The 19,376-nt window shown below is 51.1% G+C and overlaps 1 protein-coding gene across 1 annotated transcript; it reads left to right on the top strand.

Annotated features, from left to right (window-relative positions):
• Positions 1-335: 335 nt before the first annotated feature.
• On the top strand, positions 336-14,674 carry CAVIN1 (caveolae associated protein 1). The gene is made up of 2 exons (XM_025987066.2): positions 336-1,117; positions 12,207-14,674. Exons 1-2 carry the CDS (start codon positions 647-649, stop codon positions 12,906-12,908), a joined length of 1,173 nt encoding a protein of 390 aa, XP_025842851.2. The 5' UTR covers positions 336-646; the 3' UTR covers positions 12,909-14,674.
• The last annotated feature ends 4,702 nt before the right edge of the window (positions 14,675-19,376 follow it).

Here is a 19,376-nt window from a genome sequence, read left to right on the forward strand (position 1 = left end):
AACAGTGGTTAGTAACTTGGCTGTGGGGAAGGTAGACGTCCCTTCGAAAAAGACTGTGGAAGCCATGGATTTTTTTCCCCTCTCAAATACAGGCAAATGCAGTGTTTTGCATATGATTTTAGGATCTCATGTTCTACTTGACATCCCGCTCTAGAACTTAAAAGGCTTAGGCGGGTTTGTGGGTGAGCAAAAAAAAAAAGCGGGAGGGAAAAAGCCCCACTCTAGGACCTGTTTCCCTTTCCCGACTCACATTCCTCCGCCCCAGTCCCGCTGCGCGGCCTCCACTGGCAGCCGAGGCCCTAGTCTCCCGCTCCAACTATTCCAACCATCCTGGAAAGGGTGGGGCGCTCGGCTCTTGGGTCCCCCTCGGTTGCCCCCCTTCCTCATCATCGGTCTCCCCTTCTGCCCCGGTCCCTCCCTTTCTGGGGTGGAGCCAGCCAATAGGCAATGAGATTCCGGGGTTTGGCCCGGGAGCCAGGGAGCTCACCGATTCCCCGCCCCACAGTTCTGGCCACCGTCCCGGTGCGCACGGACGTGGCTCGAGTTTCCTCGGCTCTCCGCTCTTTCTCGCTTCCCCCCCTCCCGTTCTTCCTCCTCTCCTGGGCTCCAGCTCCACCCGGCCGGCCCCGCACGGCTCCGGCTAGCCATGGAGGACACCCAGCTCCATATCATCGAGCAGCCACTTCCCGGGTACCCCGAAGTCGGGGACCCGGGGTCCTCCCCGATGGGGGAGCCAGCGGTGGAGGAGCCGTCAGGGGCCGGCTCTGAGGAGCTGATCAAGTCGGACCAGGTGAACGGCGTGCTGGTGCTGAGCCTTCTGGACAAAATCATCGGCGCCGTCGACCAGATCCAGCTGACTCAAGCCCAGCTGGAGGAACGGCAGGCGGAGATGGAAGGTGCGGTGCAGAGCATCCAGGGCGAGCTAAGCAAGCTGGGCAAGGCACACGCCACCACGAGCAACACCGTGAGCAAGTTGCTGGAGAAGGTGCGCAAGGTCAGCGTCAACGTGAAGACTGTGCGCGGCAGCCTGGAGCGCCAGGCCGGCCAGATCAAGAAGTTGGAGGTCAATGAGGCCGAGCTGCTGCGGCGCCGCAACTTTAAAGTCATGATCTACCAGGTGAGCTGGAGGGGCGGCCCGCGCCCGGCCCGCGGTCTCCGGGGCTTGGGGTAGGGGGACTTGCCCGCTGTGCGGCGCTCCCGCCAGCCTGGCGTGGCTCGGGGGACCCACCCTCCTTCCGGCGCGCGCAGCTGGAGTGGGGTGGGGTGGGGCGGGGTGGGGTGGGGCGGAGTGGGCGGCGGATTCCTGGAGCGCGCAGAGGGGCGCGCTGCGCACCCCACGCCTTCTCACTGAGCCCCCTCCACCTGATGACAAACTGGCAAGAGTTAGGAGGCAGGACTCGGGGACGCTCCCCCTCGCAGACCTTTCCCAAGTCGGCTCTGTGAAGTCTTCTTACTTGCCAGGGGTTTGGGGGAAAACCAGGGGTCCCTGGCGGCCGGTGGGCCCGCTGTAAGCGGACACTGGCGGCGCGGCCGAGGTTTGGGGCCTCCAGCGCTGCCCGCCCGATATAGCGGGTGATTCAGGGCTCAGGCACGCACCCGCGGGGGCTGCGCCAGGCGAGGGACGCGACCGCCAGCCCACGCCCCCGGACCCGCAAGGGCCTCGGCTGCCCCCGCGTCCCCTCGCTGAGATCTGCCCCTGGCCTCTGGGCACTTTCAGGATCTTGGGGACGCCGGCAGCGCAGCGGTCCCGAACCCTTTCTGCAAGATAGGGTAGGGGCGGGGGTGGTAAGGAGGGAGTGAGGAACGACATGAGGAGTGCAAGAGGGGCTGGTGGAGCAGAGTGGGCAACCCTGGCGAGTCCGGCGATCTAGGCGCCGAGAATCACCCTGCTGGCCTGCGGGACCGCAGAGCAGCAGGCGGACAGGCGGGAGGAGGCTGGCGCGCCCCAGGCTCCGCCCAGGTCGCTTGTTGCTTCCTTTGCACCTCTCCCCGTTCTGCCCGCCTGGGTAAAAATGCCATTTTTGTATCATAACCCCAAATAAACATGGAAATCGCAGTGTTGCTGGCCCTCTCCACCCCCCCTCTCCAATCCCGTTAGAAGTGGTTCTGAGCTGAGGGCCTGGTGATCTTTAATCAGGTAGGTATATGTGCCCAGCTTCTGCTTCTCTGGGCTTCCCACAGGCCAGGCTGAGGTTCCCACCCAAAGGAGGTGAGATCACGGTAGTGAAGGAGTTACTCTATGCTCCCTCTGCCCCTTCCTCTCCCTACAGAAGGGAGTGGAAAGAAAAGGAAGGCTAGATTTCCCACACCCTCTACATGAGAAAACCTATAGGGAGCTGTGGTTTTCCTGACCGCACCAGGGCCTGGTCAAACTGGGTTCTGGGTAACGATCTGCGATACATTGAGGTCCTTGGCTGGGTCTCCATAAGAGGAGCTCAGAGAGATGCAGATTAGGACAAGTGTTTCGGAATAGTAGACAGAGGGGGATGGGTAAACTTGTACCCATCTGAGAAGATGGTGATGGGAGAGACAGAAGTGGTGCTCTCCCCCTCCCTCCAATGCCCAGGGACTCCACCCAAGTGGCTCAAGGAGCTCACCTACCCACCCACCCACATTACTCTGGTAGAAAATGTCTAGAGTTGTTTCCCCTTAATCTAACTGCTTGGAGGAGTGTGTGTGAGAGAGTTGTTGTTGTTGTTTTTGTTTTTTGTTTTTTTAAGATTTTATTTATTTATTCATGAGAGACACGCAGAGAGGCAGAGACACAGGCAGAGAGGGAGAAGCAGGCTCCATGCAGGGTGCCTGACGTGGGACTTGATCCCGGGTCTCCCGGATCACACCCTGGGCTGAAGGTGCCATTAAGCCGCTGAGCCACCGGGCTGCCCAAGAGAGATTTTAAAAAGAGATGATTAGCACTGGTGTGTGTGTGGGGGGTGTCACTGAGGGCAGACTACCATGCAGGGGTCTGGGACAGCCAGCCAGCTATTTTCTCCACAGCCTGGTGTATTATAGGGTTGCCCTGAAGGGCTTGGATACATTGCCGTCCCCACTCTAAATATCCCAGACGAGGGCAGCCCAGGTGGCTCAGCAGTTTAGCGCTGCCTTCAGCCCAGGGCCTGATCCTGGAGACCTGGAATCAAGTCCCACGTCGGGCTCCCTGCATGGAGCCGGCTTCTCCCTCTACCTGTGTCTCTGCCTCTCTGTTTCTCGTAAATAAATAAATAAAATCTTAAAAGAAAAACTAAGTATCCCAGACTGTAGAACATGGGAAAGTTCTCTGCCTTGAGGCAAACCTATGTCAAAGGTGGAGATGCTGAGAGAAGGACGGGTATTGAGGGAGAAAAACTCATGTGCAGAGGCCAGGGGCATCTGTTACTCCCTCTCAGCAACGTGTGTCTGTGGGAGTAGTGTAGGAGGTTGAATCACAGGGTGGCTTTGACAGCGTCTGCACTCAACCAGGGCCAGTGGGAGGCAGAAGGTTAGAAAGAATGGCTCGAACTGGGGACCCTGAGCCCCTAAACCACAGGGCAAATAACTAAGAAGTAACATGGTTCCAACCTGGAGAGGAGCTCAGAGGTAAGGGGGAAGTACCGCTTCCCTGAGCTGCAGAACAGATGTCCAGGTAGGGGACAAGGGCGTGGGGGTAATCAGCTGCTAAAGGAAAAGTAGCACTCTCTGAGGTCTACAGGCCTGGGAAGAGAATGAGGTAAAAATAGCTCTGTGCCTTGGCAGACCTAATAGGGAAGATTGGGGGCGGCAGCATTTATGTCAGGCTGAGAAGTAGGATGCTTGGGTGGCCAGGCAGAGAGAGAGAGAGAGATTTGGAGAAAGGCCTCCTGGGAGAGTGTGAGTTCTCTAGAATGGGAACAGGGGAGAGGATACTGTATTCCCCACTCCAGATGTGGGAGGTGATGATGTGGCAGTGGGGGTGGGGTAAGGGGAGAACGAAAGGCCAGGAAGGCCCCAGCTGTGGGATCAGGTCATTGGTGGGGGAGGATAAAGGAGAGAATCCCTTCTGTGGCCTCACCTCATATTCAAGGAACTGCTAGACATAATGATTTCATAGGTTAAGGTTGCGTTTGGTCCCCTACCCTACCCCCCATGAAATTCAGTACCTCCTACCCCAGGATATCAGAGCCCTCACCTTGAACCCACTTCTGAGTAATTACTGTCGTCTGGCATTTCCGTATCTCCCTAACAAAACCTAGCAGTTTGGCATTCCATCCAACGATTTAGAAATTATTAGTGTACTTTTAGAATGCAGAAAAAGGGGATAAAACGGAAATAAACATTTTTTGGAGCAGTTTTGAGGGGACCCATCAGACCTGTTCCAAGTGCCTGAGGATAGGACCAGGAAGCATTTAAGGGATTAAGAGCTCGGAGGCTTTAAAAGTGAGGGCAACAAGGCTGGAATGAGGGCGTGCTGGCTTTTCCTCCCTAAATCCTAACCTAACCCATATAGCTCTTTCCTGGATTTAAGGCAAATCAGGGCTCTTTTGTTAAGAACTCCAAACTTTTGTCCCCAAATACCCCAATGTGGGGCTCTTGTCTCTCTCACCCACTAAGACTAGTGGCCATGGAAAGAGTGCTTCCTCCAAAAAGCTGAAGTTTTTCTGGTCACTGGATCCAAAGCAGGGAGGGTATTTTTAGGGGTAATCCTAAAACCAAAGGAAATAGTACTCCTCCATCTGATTTATATATATATATATATATATATAAAGTCTGACTATTGTAAAAGTCAAAATAAAAAAGGGATGCAATGGCACAGAGTAAGCAACTGATAGAAGTGAGAGGACATTGTTGCTAGGCAACCAGCCTCAGTGATGAGTAGTGGTTTGTTCCATTTTATTGAAGCATACCTTTGTGAATATTTCATTATTCTGCCATTACAGACTTTTTGAGCTGGAAGATGCTTCATAGATAATCAACTTCAGCTTCTTCATTCTGTAGCTGGGGAAGTAAAGGTCCAGGGAGGGGAAGTTAAACTGCCTAGTCACTGAAGTTAGTGGGGGTCAAAGGTGGGGCCAGAATCCAGGTGGTACCCCTTCTTCTGCTATATTCTCTGACCACTTCCTCCTTCCTCCTTCCATTCCTGGGCTCTGCAGCAGAAATCAGGGTGGATGGGCAGTCCGGGTGGCTCAGCGGTTTAGCGTTTGCCTTCGGCCCAGGGCGTGATCCTGGAGACCAGGGATGGAGTCCCATGTTGGGCTCCCTGCATGGAGCCTGCTTCTCCCTCTGCCTGTGTCTCTGCCTCCGTCTCTGATGAATAAATAAATAAAATCCTTAAAAAATATATTATAAATCAGAGTGGAGGTTATTCTAACAGAGGGTTAGTTCTGTCTCCTTCATCCTCCAAGGGAGACAGCTGCAGGGTCCCTGCACTCAGGCTGCTATGTGTATGTGTGTACATGTGCAGCTTCAATCAACATTGCTTAGAGTGGCTAAGATTGGTGGCCATTAGCGACTCAGCCTCCTAGTGCTGAAGCAGAGCCAATGACCAATGATACTCGCCAATGACAGTGGGAGAGGAGCAGTATAGAAGGTAAGGCATGGAGCTCCCTGGCCAGTATGGGTACCCCCTGGCATGGACTCTGCATCTGGCTATGAGAGGACCAGTTGGCTTTCTCCTTGACCTCCCTGCCACTTCCTCCTGCTCCTTGTACTCCACAGGGCAGGTTGGCACCTGCTATGTTGGCCTTTCCCCAACACTGTGTCACTGGAGTCTGGTAGTGCCCCTAACCGTCCCTCTCCCTGACTTCTCATGATGGTCCAAAGCAAAAGTGGCAGCTCAGCCCCTTAAGAGGGAAAATGGGAACTACCACTAGGTCTTCCAGGATGCAGGCCCACCTGTCATAAAAAAAGCTTGGTTTTTGTTCCTGATTTCTCTCTGCATCTTGGAGTCCTTTATCCCAGGCATGGGGAGGGGGAGGGGTGGCAAGGGAGGCAAGAGGTGGGGACATGGCCAAAGGGAAACAGCCAGGATGTCACTCTTCTATGCCTCTTCCTCTTCTTATCCAGGGCAGCACCCAGTGCCCACCCTGCCCCAGGGAAATAACAAGAAATGGGATCAGCAGCATAGGACTCTGAAGAAAGTGGAGTTGTTCATCTACTTGCCTTCTTTTTCATTCATGAAAGCCTCCCCAGCTAGAGTCAATAACTGACCTCTTAGAGAGCTCCTTCTCCATCCCAGCAGCCTCTTACTCCCTCACTCCAGCCCTCAATAGCATTATCCCACAACCACACCTAGGTAGGGATAGAAGGCAGGAAGCTAAGGATGGGAGTGGGGAAGATTCTAGAGGAAGAGTGGGGCTCTGTTTAAATTGTTTATTAAGGGCAGCCCCGGTGGCACAGTGGTTTGGTGCCGCCTGCAGCCCGGGATGTGATCCTGGAGTCCCGGGATCGAGTCCCACGTCAGGTTCCCTGCATGGAGCCTGCTTCTCCCTCTGTCTCTCTCTCTGTGTGTCTATGAATAAATAAATAAAATCTTTAAAAAAAAATTAATTAAAATAAATAAATAAATAAATAAATTTTTTATTAAACATGGGCTTGGGTTTGTCCCACTTTCAACCCCAGGGCCTTCTTGATGAAGCATTTAAAATATGGTTCCTTTCTAGCCTAATACCTGCCATATTCCCTTCCCCCTACTTACCAACTTCAATTCTGCATGCCCACTAAAGTCCTCTTTCTCTCAACTCCATCCGCCCCCATCTCAAGCCCCATTTAAACCCCTTTTCCTCATCTTAGCCCAAGAAGAAGCTGAAAGCACCCTCTGACCTGGCCACACCCAAGATCGTGCCATTTGACCTTCTGCCTGAGACTGAGCCCTTTGACCTGAAGCCTGAGAGAGTGCCTGAGCTCCCACTCTTTGACCAGCCGCCTAGGACACTGCCCTATTACCCAGAGCCTGTGCCTCTGCCCACCCCAGAGGAGCCGATGGCTGGTGGGGGCACTTAGGGTCTCCTGGGTGACATGCGGTTGGGGATATGGGGTGTTACTCCAGTCCACCATCAGCTCACTCCTTAGTGGTGGCCAGTGTCGGGATGGCAGGCCTCTACGAAGCCTCTGGTGGGTGGTGGGTATTGTGAAAACACTCTCGCATTATGCAGAGTTCAGGGGAATGTGGTGTGTGCAATGGGGTGGGAGGTAAAGGGATGGGGCCCTCCCTTACCTCTCAGTTTCTGTCTTAATAGTAGACACAGCAAACACCATACTGGAGCTTCACCCAGTGCTGCCCTGCATGAAATGCATGAAACTATGCCATGGCATCTGATTCTCCTTCCTGTTCCCCTTCTGACTCCTCAGGGACAGGCCAGTTTGGCTCAAAGCTTCTTTGGAGAGGGCCCTCATAAGGCCCCGGCCTGCCTGGGGTCTGTTCTGTGCCCTGTCCACCCCCTCTCTGTGGCTGAGGAAAACATTTACACTTATTTTTTCCTTTTTTTTTTTTTTTAGAAAATGTTTTGCAAAGGGATCCCTTATGTTTGCCAGATCCTGCCTTGGGCGGGGCACCCAAAAGCTGCCAACTCAGAGAGGCCAGAAGGGGGGACATTTTAGCTGGGTCTGGCTTGGATCCTCTGGCTTCCCTATAGCACAAAAGGGTTTCCTCAACTTTTTTTTTTCTTTTTTTCCAAAATCATCCGTCTAAGAAGTTTTAGACATTTTTTTCCCTAACTGTCCGCTCCTCCATGAAAATTTAATACTATAGATAACTATATATCTGTGTATGTACTGGAACTCTTTGAACACTACAAGCTATTGCAATATCTAAAATTTCCTCTCCTCAAAAATCATTTTCCACCCTCTTGGGGCAACATTACCCCTATGGAGAATCCTGCTCCAGCAGAACGGACCAACCCTCTGCCTTTGGTGTCTCTCACCCCTTGTCTTGGGAATCTAAAGTAACAATCCTGAGTTTTTACAACTTTCCCTCTTTTCTACCTCTCCCCAAGTCTTGCACCCTCTTCTCACTTACTTTCTGAGCAGATCCGGGGTCTCTGAACGCCCTCTCCAAAGACTTCTCTGGTTATTTCCAGGCAGTAGTTGGGGACAGAGCTCTAAGGCAAGAGAGGCTCCCGGGGCACCTGGCTGGCTCAGTCTGTAGAGGATGTGACTCTTGATCTTGGGGTCATAAGTTTGAGCCCCACATTGGGTACAGAACTTTCTTTAAAAAGAAAAAAAAGATTAGGGCACCGGGGTGGCTCATTCAGTTAAGCATCTACCTTCAGCTCAAGTCATGATTCCAGGATCCTGGGATGGAGGCCCAGGCTCCCTGCTTGGCAGGGAGTCTGCCTCTCCCTCTGCCTCTCCCCTAACTCATGCTCTCTCTTGTTCTCTCTTTTTTTAAAAATCCTTTAAAAAAACCCAAAAAGATTAAAAAAAAAAAAAAAGGAAAGGAAAGAAAGGCTACTTATAGTTATATGACATTGTCCCTTCTCCCTGACAAACGTGAAGTGCCTGGCCAAGGACTAGGCACATAGTAGGGCTCCATTACATTATAATCATATTAAAATCTTCCTAAGCCAGAGGATTGTCAGTGTATATGCAGGGTTGGGCAGTGGAGTGGAAGGGGCAGGAAGCCTCCCTGGGGCTCCTGAGACTCATCTTGGACTGGTGCCTTCCTGGGTTGGAGAGCTGTGTGTGCTTGGTGGGGGGCAGGGGAAACTGTGCATGCTTTTGCTCAGACCTGGTCATTAAAGGTAACTCTGGAAACCAAGCCTGTTGGGAGTGGTGGTTTTGTTTAATAAAAACGTGAAAACAGAACAAGCAGAGCCCTCCCTCCTTGCCACTCCCGGAAGCCCCTCCTTTGGTGCAGGAGCTCTGCCAGGGCAGTAGGGGTGGGACAAGGGTGCCTGGCCATTGCGCCAAGGGTGGAGGGAGGCGCTTTGGAATTGTGTTGGTGGTTGTTGTAGCAACAGGCAGATGGGGTAGGCCCAAGACAGCACTCCGAGCCTGTGAGTCATAGGGGAAACCTGGCTTGGAAACGGGGAGAAAAGAGAAAATCCATTAATGAAGGGGAAAAGCTAGTCATAGTGGTATACCCTCTGCAGAGCCAGTCCACGGGACACTATCCAGGGACTTAGGTCAAGTTATTTCTTCCCCCATCCCCTGACCTTCCACCAAGGCAGCTCCTCTGGTGTTAAGCCATCACTCTGGGGGAAACCTACAATGAATGGGGTTATTATATTTCCATATACCTTTCTGGAGTGGGAGAGACACCTTCAAATCCAGGAATAAACCTCCCTTCAGGGGCCCCTGGGTGGCTCAGCGGTTCCTTTGGCTCAGGGCATTATCCTGGGGCCCTGGGATCAAGTCCCACATGGGGCTCCCTGTAGGGAGCCTGATTCTCCCTCAGCCTATGTCTCTGCCTGCCCCTCGCAATGAATAAATAAATAAAATCTTAAAAAAAATAATAAACCTCCCTTCACTGGGATTGCTCCCTGATGTTATATTTGAGAACTTTCATCAGGAACTAGGAAGATGGGATTGGCTATAAGAGGTCTGCAACTCCATCCCTAGCCCTGTTCGCTTTCAAGCTCAGCTGGCAAACACCTTTATTTTTATTTTTATTTTTATTTTTTGGCAAACACCTTTAATCTAGGAAGCCAGGGGCCAGGAAAACAGTCAGCTCAGCCTTTAGGGGGTGGGGTAGGGCAAGGGTGGGGGTGGGATGGGGTATCAGGGATGCTGGGGGTGGGGCAGGGAGACAATGTCAATTTGTTTTCCAGCAGCTGGGACTGTTTCCTGACTATTCCCTGCCCATCACCCTAATCCTTTCCCTAGCTCATCCACATTGTCTGAGTTTAGTAAAAGGAGGGGTTTTCCACTACCCTTTGGTGGAGCATGTGTGGGATTTTAATCGGAGAGGTTGCTGGGACGCCTGGGTGGCTGAGCATCTGCCTTCAGCTCAGGGCGTGATCCCAGAATCCCGGGATCAAGTACCGCATCGGGCTCCTTGCGTGGAGCCTGCCTCTCCCTCTGCTTGTGTCTCTGTCTCTCTCTCTTTCTGTCTCTCATGAATAGATAAATAAAATAAAAAAAAAATCAGGCACAAAAAATAAAAAAAAAAAAAAGAAAAATCAGGCTGTGAAGGAGAGATTAGAACTGGAATTTTTTTGGTACTGGAGGTGCAGGCAAATTATGGGTGAAGAGGGATGAAGAGGTAGCAGAGAGTTTAGATCATGGAGAGTCCTAAAATGGTGTGTAGGAGAGAGGACTCGAGTAGTAGGCAGAGAGAAGTGACTGTAAAAAGGAAACCCAAAGAGTACAACTGGAAATCAGAAGGAATGTTAAGAGAGGTTAGATGACTGGGTGGCTCAGCGGTTTAGCGTCTGCCCAGGGCGTGATCCTGGAGACCCAGGATGGAGTCCCCTATCAGGCTCCCTGCAGGAGCCTGCTTCTCCCTCTCCCTGTGTCTCTGCCTCTCTGTATCTCTCATGAATAAATAAGGAGAGGTTGGAACTCTCTTACACCTAGAACAAGGAAAATACCCCTTCAGTGCCTCTATGCTTGATAAGAGGCAGAGGGATGGACAGAATGATAGTACTAAGCCAGCTATGGCAGGTGGAGACTACAAGTCCCAGCATGCCCTGAGCCCAGATCACCTTGCCTGCTGGGAGGTGTAGTTGAGTAATGAGAGCTTGAGGTAGCTTGATCCCCAGCAGTGCTGGTGCCCAATTTGGGAGAAGGGGTGGAACCAGCATTCAGTCTTTGTCCTTGCTAATGCTATTGAGAGGGAGGGAAGGAAGTTGGGAGAGGGTGTTCCTAGTTTTCAGTGTAAACCAGGAAACTGGGGGGATGTAGATGGGAGGGAAGAGGAAAGAGGTTGGGGGCTGGGGGGGGTTCTGTAGCAGGTGGTGCTGAGATACCAAGTGGTGTGTGTGTGTGTGTGTGTGTGTTTATGAGGGATCCATTCATGTTGCCTCATTTTTCTCAGACGGGATTTTATTTTTATTATTTTTTTTTACAATTCTGGGAAACAATCTTCAGAAAACCCTTCAAAAAACTACAGTCTCTCATTCCTTCACGTGAAGTCCCTAAAGAGAGTCTGGGCCAAAGAGATCTGGGTTTATGTTTATGTTCTTGGATGTGCCCCCTTTCCCTTTCTGTGCTCTGCCTCCCCTACCTTCTGGGGGGGGGGGGGGGTAATCCTGAGATTCTGAAATGTTGGCTCAGACTCAGGATCTTGGAAAATCTTCCCAGAATGGAAAACAAGGCTGGTGCTAGGTATTCCCAGGGGCAGAGGGAAATAAATGGCTCTGAGCTCCAGATCTCAGGGAATCTGGGACCATGACCCCATTCCTGGCTCTTGAGCTCCCGTCCAGGGGGTAAAACAACAACAACAACAACAACAACAACAACAAAAAAAAACAAAACAAAAAAAAAACAAACCAACAATGGAAAAAGTAATCCATCCCTTCCATTCCAAGCCTAGGAAGTCAGAACCAGAATAAATTTCCATGTTGGAGAGAAAACATGCTCTTAGCTGCCAGCCAGCTTCTTCCTCTTTCCTCTCTCAATTTCTACATGTGTTGGGGGGTGGGGAATGACCTCTACTGCAGCAAATCAGTACAAGGAGGTCAAGGGTGGGGAGCATGGACCCCAGCACAGCTCCCCTTCCCTACGACTCGTTCTGAAATGACCTGAAGTCTGGGAAACTCACTCCCCTTATCTTGCCCTCACGCTACCCTACCTGGGGTTCCCCTGACACTGGCTGTGAGCTCACTCCCCTACTCCCACTCCTCAACCGCTTCCCAAATCCCTTTCCATTTTGGCCGGGCTATTGCAATATGCGGCTTAGTGCACCAGAGGGCGCTCTGCCCATTTCCAAAGCTAAGTTGTGTTCCCTGGGACGCGAGGGGCAAGGAGTCGTTTAAAATGAGATGCATGGATGTAGCGGGCGTGGAACAGGTTTGGAGGCTTCAGAGATATTTAGCCCAAGCGCAGTGCCACTGCAGGCCAATCTCCGACCTGAAGCTCGGTTCCCCGCCTCGCCCTGTCTGTATAGTTACCATTCATTCAACACACATTTACTGGGCGCCCAGGCAGTGTCCAGCTCAGTGCCAAGGCTCTGGGGATACACCGGCGAAGGAGCTGGGCCGATGTACTCCTCAGAATCACCACCATCCTGCCCCAGGTTGGCTCAGTGTCCCCCAGGTCCCCGCCCAGCCCTCCGCCCTGCCCCTCACCTCTTGGCTCTGCTCTCCCCTTAGGACGAAGTGAAACTGCCGGCCAAAGTGAGCGTCGGCAAGTCGCTGAAAGAGGCAGAGGCGCTGCCCGAGAAGGAGGGCGATGAGCTGGGAGAGGGCGAGCGGCCGGAGGAGGATGCAGCGGCGCTCGAGCTGTCGTCGGACGAGGCGGTGGAGGTGGAGGAGGTCATCGAGGAGTCGCGCGCCGAGCGCATCAAGCGCAGCGGCCTGCGGCGCGTGGACGACTTCAAGAAGGCCTTCTCCAAGGAGAAGATGGAGAAGACCAAGGTGCGCACCCGCGAAAACCTGGAGAAGACCCGCCTCAAGACCAAGGAGAACCTGGAGAAGACGCGCCACACGCTCGAGAAGCGCATGAACAAGCTGGGCACGCGCCTCGTCCCAGCCGAGCGGCGCGAGAAGCTCAAGACCTCGCGAGACAAGCTGCGCAAGTCCTTCACGCCCGACCACGTGGTCTACGCGCGCTCCAAGACGGCGGTCTACAAGGTGCCGCCCTTCACCTTCCACGTCAAGAAGATCCGCGAGGGCCAGGTGGAGGTGCTGAAGGCCACCGAGATGGTGGAGGTGGGCGCCGACGACGACGAGGGCGACGCGGAGCGCGGCGAGGCGGCCGACCTGCTGCGCGGGAGCAGCCCCGACGTGCACACGCTGCTGGAGATCACCGAGGAGTCGGATGCTGTGCTGGTGGACAAGAGCGACAGCGACTGAGCTGACGCGGGGCTCTGCCTGGGAGGCCGCGCCACCCTGCCCCGCCTCTCCCTGCCCCCACCCCCCCATGCCTTTCCCTCTGGAACTTTCTCTTTCGCATTCTCTCTTGGCCCCACGCGGGCTGAGATATTTCTAAATTGACAACACCGCCCCTCAAGGAGCACCCCTCCAAGTCTTACAGCTGTTAAGACGGGAGGGGGAGGCAGCCTCCTCCATGGATAACCCCAGTTTGGGCACAGTCTGGGTGGAATGGAGAGGAGAGTGGTCCGTGTCCTGGTCGTCCAGGTCAGGGATCTTAAGGGAAATTGCTGTCATTTCCATAGTCGCCCAACTCCCCTTGGGGTAGGCTGCCTTTCCCCCAACCTCCGCCTCACACTCATACCCAGCTGCTGTCATTCCTGCGCACTGAGCTCTTCTGATTCCTGGAGGCCTCAAAGCCAAAATTACCATTAAAGGAAAGAGTGAATCCTGAAGAGGACCCTTGCCCACTTGGGAGGCTCCATACTGGGAGGACTTGAAAGCAGCTTTTGGGAGAACCTGGGGCAGTTGGAGGAAGAGGGTAGGGTGAGTCCTGACCCTGGAATGAGAGTCTAGCACAGGTTGTCTCTGTAAAGGGTCCCAACAAGGAAGGCTGTAGCCAAGTAGAGCCCTAGGGAAGGAGGAGGTGGTGTAGGGAGCACTTAAATTTGTTTATGCATTTGCAGCAGCAGCACATGGTTATGGCTTTGGGAAGGAGAATGGGAAATAGTAGAAAGTGGAAATGAGTGAAGAGAGGAGAAGTCTCCTCATTAGCAGCGTGAGAAACACAAGACAAGAATCCCATCTTGGTGGGCTTCTCCGAGGACAGCAGGACAATTTTCAGAATAAGAAGGGTGGACAGTGAGAAAGCAATGATCCAAAGGGAAGAAAGAGGAAAGTCTCACCCCTTTCCCTTCACTGAGATCTGAATGGTGCCCCTTGTGGCCGCCCGTTTCTCAAGTCTAGAAAATGAGGGTTCCAGAAGGGGGCAGCATCAGACTGCGGAGATCTGGGAGTTTAGGAGGGAGGCCAACTGGAAAGAGAGCAAAGGTGCTAATGGCCAGGCCACCAAGCTGAGAGTTGGAGTGGAGATGGCCCAGAGTGTGTGGGCCAACCCAGCCTTGGCTCACTCCTGGAAGTTTCTTAAGATCCTTCCCTAGCGCTAGTATCATAAAGCTGCAAAACTTGCCAAGACCTCCTTGCCTTTGTGGGTTCCTCTTCTGAATCGGGGATGACAGGGATGCTACTTCCGGTCCAGGAGTCCACTGACAGGTTCTCCGCTGGACACTTCAGTGCCCCCTGCTCCTCCCCAGTAAAGGTAGCTTGTCAGAAGCAAAGACAACTTCCTTTCCCTTAAAGCACAGTCCAAAGAGGAGGACTGAAGGCTTCCTTCTCCTCCCTCACCTCCTCTGCTTTATCTTCCCTTCTCTGCTTTTTAGAGTTGCAGCTAATTGTTTTAAGGGGTGGAGGGAGGGAGCCTGGGGACACAAACTTTTTTTTTTTTTTTTTTTTTTATAATACAAAGCTTTGCTTCTCCGCCCTCCTTTTCTTGGTTCCCTTCTCTCTTCTGAATGGTTGGAGATGCTTCAGCTGAGGGAGGATGGGGATTGTGGGACAAGGTCCCTTGGTGCTGATGGGCTGAAGGGGCCTGAGTTGTGGGCAGGTACAGTTTCCTGTGGGCTCTGGGGAGCCTGTCATGTTGCTGTGTCCTGGTGAGCAGCCCGACCAATAAACCTGCTTTTCTAAAAGGATCTGTGCTGGATTATATTCTAAGGCAATTACAGAGGCTGAGTTATGGAGGACAGGAGACAACCAGGGAGGGGAAAAAGGGAAGAGGACTGTTGGTTTAAACCTGCCTCATGTGCCTGGTGTGCAGAGTGTGTGTGTGGGATATTATTATCATCCCCATCTCAGAGGTGAAGAAACACAGAATGACTTGTCTGAAGTCAAGTATCGGTAAGTGGTAGAGCTGAGATTCTAAGCCAGGCAGCCTGGCTCCACAGTCTGTTAAGAATCTGTAACCCAGTACTGTCTAGATCCACTTCCCTGCTGTCAGGACATTAGCCCTCCAGACACACTGTTAACTACTCAGTTTGAGCTTCCTCCAGATCCACACTTCCGAGTCAGAATCAGGCCTAGAGGAAGCAGCCTGGGAAGGGGAAAAGTCAGAGACCCTGACTCAGAGTGCTGAACATCCTAGAGAAAGGATTCCAGAGAATGTCATATGTGCCAGTCATAGCCACACAACATAGTTAATTCTCCCCACATCCTGGGATGGGCACCTATGTTGTTGCCCGTACAGCCTCTTTTCCCCATGACCAAGCAGCCTGCTCTACCTGTCCACAGGTTACCGATTTCCTTTTTTTTTTTTTTTTTTAATTTATTTGATAGTCACACACACACACACAGAGGCAGAGACATAGGCAGAGGGAGAAGCAGGCTCCATGCACCAGGAGCCCAACGTGGGATTCGATCCTGAGTCTCCAGGATCACACCCTGGGCCAAAGGCAGGCGCTAAACCGCTGCGCCACCCAGGGATCCCCAAGTTACCGATTTCCTAGAGCAATGACTCAAGTCATCATGTAGATTCTGCGTATCAGAACCACCCTAATGAAAATAGTGTCATTTCTGGGGCTCCATCCTAGCCTTCTGCCACTACTCAAACAAGCTAAGTCCTTCCTCATGAGCCACACATTCCTCTTCAACTCTCCTGCCCTTGCCCCCCAGCAATAAGCACAGCAGAGTCTGGAGTTCTAAATCTCCAAGAAATGGTTGGCTTCCCGCCAAAAGAAATGAAATGAAAGCTGATGCTGAAAATTCAGAGCCTGCTAGGAGTGGATCCTTCTTCCTCTGGGACCCAGATGTACAGCTGTGAGAAGCAGGGAATGATGTCAGGGTCCCAGCTGTAGAGTAATATGGGAAACCAGGAAAAGCCCTGGGATACCAGGCCATCATTTACTTCTCTTACCTACAATAAGGCACCTGACACACACACACACACCCCTTTCCTTGTTGTCATGCCCTTGGCTGGTCCACCTCCAGGATGACTTGGCTGTACCTTCCTTACTCAGTTTTATTTTGGTTACCACTTGTTAAGAACAGTCCTAATTCTCTGAACAGCCATATTTCTGCTGGTTCCTGCTCCATGGCATTCCTTCTTTACATCTAAGTGTGGCGCCACAGCTTCCCTGGAATTCTTTTCCCCTTCCTTTGCTGCTGAGGGGAGGAGGAGGGCTAGTCTCAGGCACTGATGATATAGTCAACTGCCTACGAATAGGATTTGATGGCACTCCAAGGTCCCGTAGCTTCAAAGCATCTCTTCCAGTAACTAGTCCTGAACTTGCCCACCAAGCATTTTCCATAACAATAAACTAGGGGTATTGTCTTCTCAAAGGATCCCCAGCAAATGTGATCTGGGATCTAAGGAATTTCCACTACAGCCTCAGATTGAGTTTATCAGATCTCTAAATGGTACCTCCAAAACCCTAAGAGGTAACTTTCTATTGTGGTAGAAAGAAAACAGCTGCAGCCAGTCTCACATCCGTGCAGACCCTTATCTGCTCTAGGAGCATTTGAAGGCCCTGGAGTATTTGAATGGACTTTAGATTTTCTTTCCAATCCATTCCCCACATTGCTGCCACGTAGAGATAAAGATAGAAAATAGAGGGTTCTAGAAATAGGGAAATAGATTTTTTTTTTTTAAAGAAAACATATAGTTAAAGCCTTCTTTTGACCAAAGGGTTAAACTTGGTGACATGGCTCATGAGGTCCCTTAAGAATCTGGTCTGGGGGCGGGGGGGGGGGGGGGTCCCTGGGTGGCTCGGCGGTTTAGCGCTTGCTTTCAGCCCAGGGTGTAGTCCTGGAGACCTGGGGTTGAGTCCTGCATCGGGCTCCCTGCGTGGAGCCTGCTTCTCTCACTGCCTATGTCTCTGCCTCTCTACTTTCTCTCTCTGTGTCTCTCATGAATAAATAAATAAAATCTTAAAAAAAAAAAAAAAAGAATCTGGTCTGTGGAAAGCCTGGATGGCTCTGTGGTTGAGCGCCTGCCTTCAGCTCGGGTCATGATCCTGGGGTCCTGGAATCAGGTCCCCGCATTGGGCTCCCAGCATGGAGCCTGCTTCTCCCTCTCCCTATGTTTCTCTGTGTGTCTCTTATGAATAAATAAATAAAATATTAAAAAAAAAAAAAAGAATCTGGTCCCTGCTCCAGTTCTTACTGTTCTTCAACATACTCTTCATAGAGTTTGCTGACCAGAAATGGACCATACATTTTCAAATCTGCGGGCCTTTGCTCAGTCTGTTCCCTCTCCATGGAATGGCCTCCCTCTCCCCACCTCTCCTCTTTTTTTTTTTTTTTAAGATTTTATTTATTTATCTATGAGAGACACACAGAGAAAGGCAGAGACACAGGAAGAAGGAATAGCAGTCTCCCCACAGGGAGCCCGATGTAGGATTCGATCCCAGGATGCTGGGAATCTGGGATCACACCCTGAGCCAAAGGCAGGAGCTCAATTGCTGAGCCACCCTAGTGTCCCTCTCCACTTCCCCCTCTTAAACTGACATCTTCTTCAGCTCCACTTCCAGTCATTCCCTTCTCAGGGCTCCCATAGAACTTTAAGTCAATAAACACTTATTGAATGAATGAATGATTGATTGAATGAATGAATGAATGACAAGACTCTTTCCATTATGTCATAAACTCCTCTTAAACTGGCTTCATCAGAAACAAGACAACAACCAGGGGCGCCTGGCTGGCTCAGTCAGTAGAGCACGTGAATCTTGATCTCAGGGTCATGAGTTCAAGTCCCATGTTGGATAGAGAGGTTACTTTAAAAAAAATTCAGGGCGCTTGGTGGCTTAGTCAGTTAAACATCCAACTCATGATTTTGGCTCAGGTCATGGGTTGTGGGAGAGAGCCATAAATCTCGCTCAGTGGGAGTCTGCTTGAGGTTCTCTCCCTCTGCCCTTCCCCTTACTTGTGTGCACATGTGCGCGCACATGTGCACATACATGTGTGCGCGTGCTCTCTCTCTCTCCTTTCTCTCTCTCTTTAAAACAAATAAATAAATCTTGGGGATCCCTGGGTGGTGCAGCGGTTTGGCACCTGCCTTTGGCCCAGGGCGTGATCCTGGAGACCCAGGATCGAATCCCACGTCGGGCTCCCGGTGCATGGAGCCTGCTTCTCCCTCTGCCTATGTCTCTGCCTCTCTCTCTCTCTCTGTGACTATCATAAATAAAATAAAAAAATAATAAATAAATAAATAAATAAATAAATAAATAAATCTTAAAAAAAAAAAAAGAATGAAGGAAAAAAGGCTGAAAACAAATACAGAGGAAATTAATGTAATCAAAAAGTTCTTGGTATTAGGTCCAGGAGTGTCTGGATGCAAATTCTGATGTAATATCATTGGGAGTTTCTCTCACCTCCTATTTTCTCTTTTTCACTGTGTTTGCTTAATAATCAGATTTTCCCCATGTGTTGGCAAAGATGACCATCAATAACTGTAGGTTTATGGCTTAACAAGCTGAACAACCCCAGTTAAGAGGGTTTCTGTCCAAGTCCTTCCAGCGGAATTGCGAATATGATGTCCAATGGCCCTGATAGATCGTAAACCCGAATCACTGTGCCTCTGACCACATCCAGGCAACTTCTAGAACCATGGAACAGAGAGTGAAGGAAGGCTGGTTTCCCAAACAAAAATTGAGTTGCTGTTGTCCACAGAAAGGGGAGAGGATGATGGGCAGACAAAACAACAGATGTTCTTTCCCAATGATCTGTTTGTGATCCTATGCTAGGAGCCAAGAGAATAAAAAGACAATATATCTAGCTGTTGATTTTAAAGGGTTTGCAATTAGTGGGAAAAGCATATGTACAAAAGAGCTCAAGAAGATGACTGTGAGAGAGGTAAAGCAAAATCCAAAGGTGGTACTCTGGAGAGGGATTAATCCTGCTTGGGGAATATGTGGATATTTAAAGGAGGAAGGGGGCTTCTAAATTGCTCTCCTAAACATCGGTATGATTTCAAATAGATGTTGCAGGAGAGCTGAGAAGGTATTTTATATGATTTTTGTGCCACCAGAGCCTAATGGTTCCTCAAATATTGTAGTGGTTCATGCTTATTTGGTTGGGAAATATAAGAAAAAGACATCGGTCATAAAGGGAAAAAAGAACTTACATTGGAAGACTGCCAAGATATCCCATGGACTCTAAGGAATCACTGAACATCTAAGGTAGGAAGAATAGGAATCAGGGTCTCTCCAGAGACTTCTGAGAGGGAGTTGATGGATAGCCCTCTCTAACATGCTGACATTAATGGAACTCAGCTCTAAGGGCTCCTGGGTTTTGAGCCTCTCAGTTTCAAATTCCAGATTCCTGGTACAGAGAATCTGATTAAGGCAGTTAACATCAGTGTTCACCCTGGATTTAATAATCTATGGCCAGGAGGATGCG

The sequence above is a fragment of the Vulpes vulpes genome, chromosome 2 (genome assembly GCF_048418805.1).
Source record: "Vulpes vulpes isolate BD-2025 chromosome 2, VulVul3, whole genome shotgun sequence".
Classification (NCBI taxonomy): Eukaryota; Metazoa; Chordata; class Mammalia; order Carnivora; family Canidae; genus Vulpes; species Vulpes vulpes.

Excerpts from the sequence above, each read along its gene's own strand:
- CAVIN1 (XM_025987066.2), top strand. The coding sequence starts at position 647 with ATGGAGGACACCCAGCTCCATATCATCGAGCAGCCACTTCCCGGGTAC. Across the intron at positions 1,118-12,206 it reads TTAAAGTCATGATCTACCAG|GACGAAGTGAAACTGCCGGC; the intron begins GTGAGCTGGAGG and ends CTCTCCCCTTAG.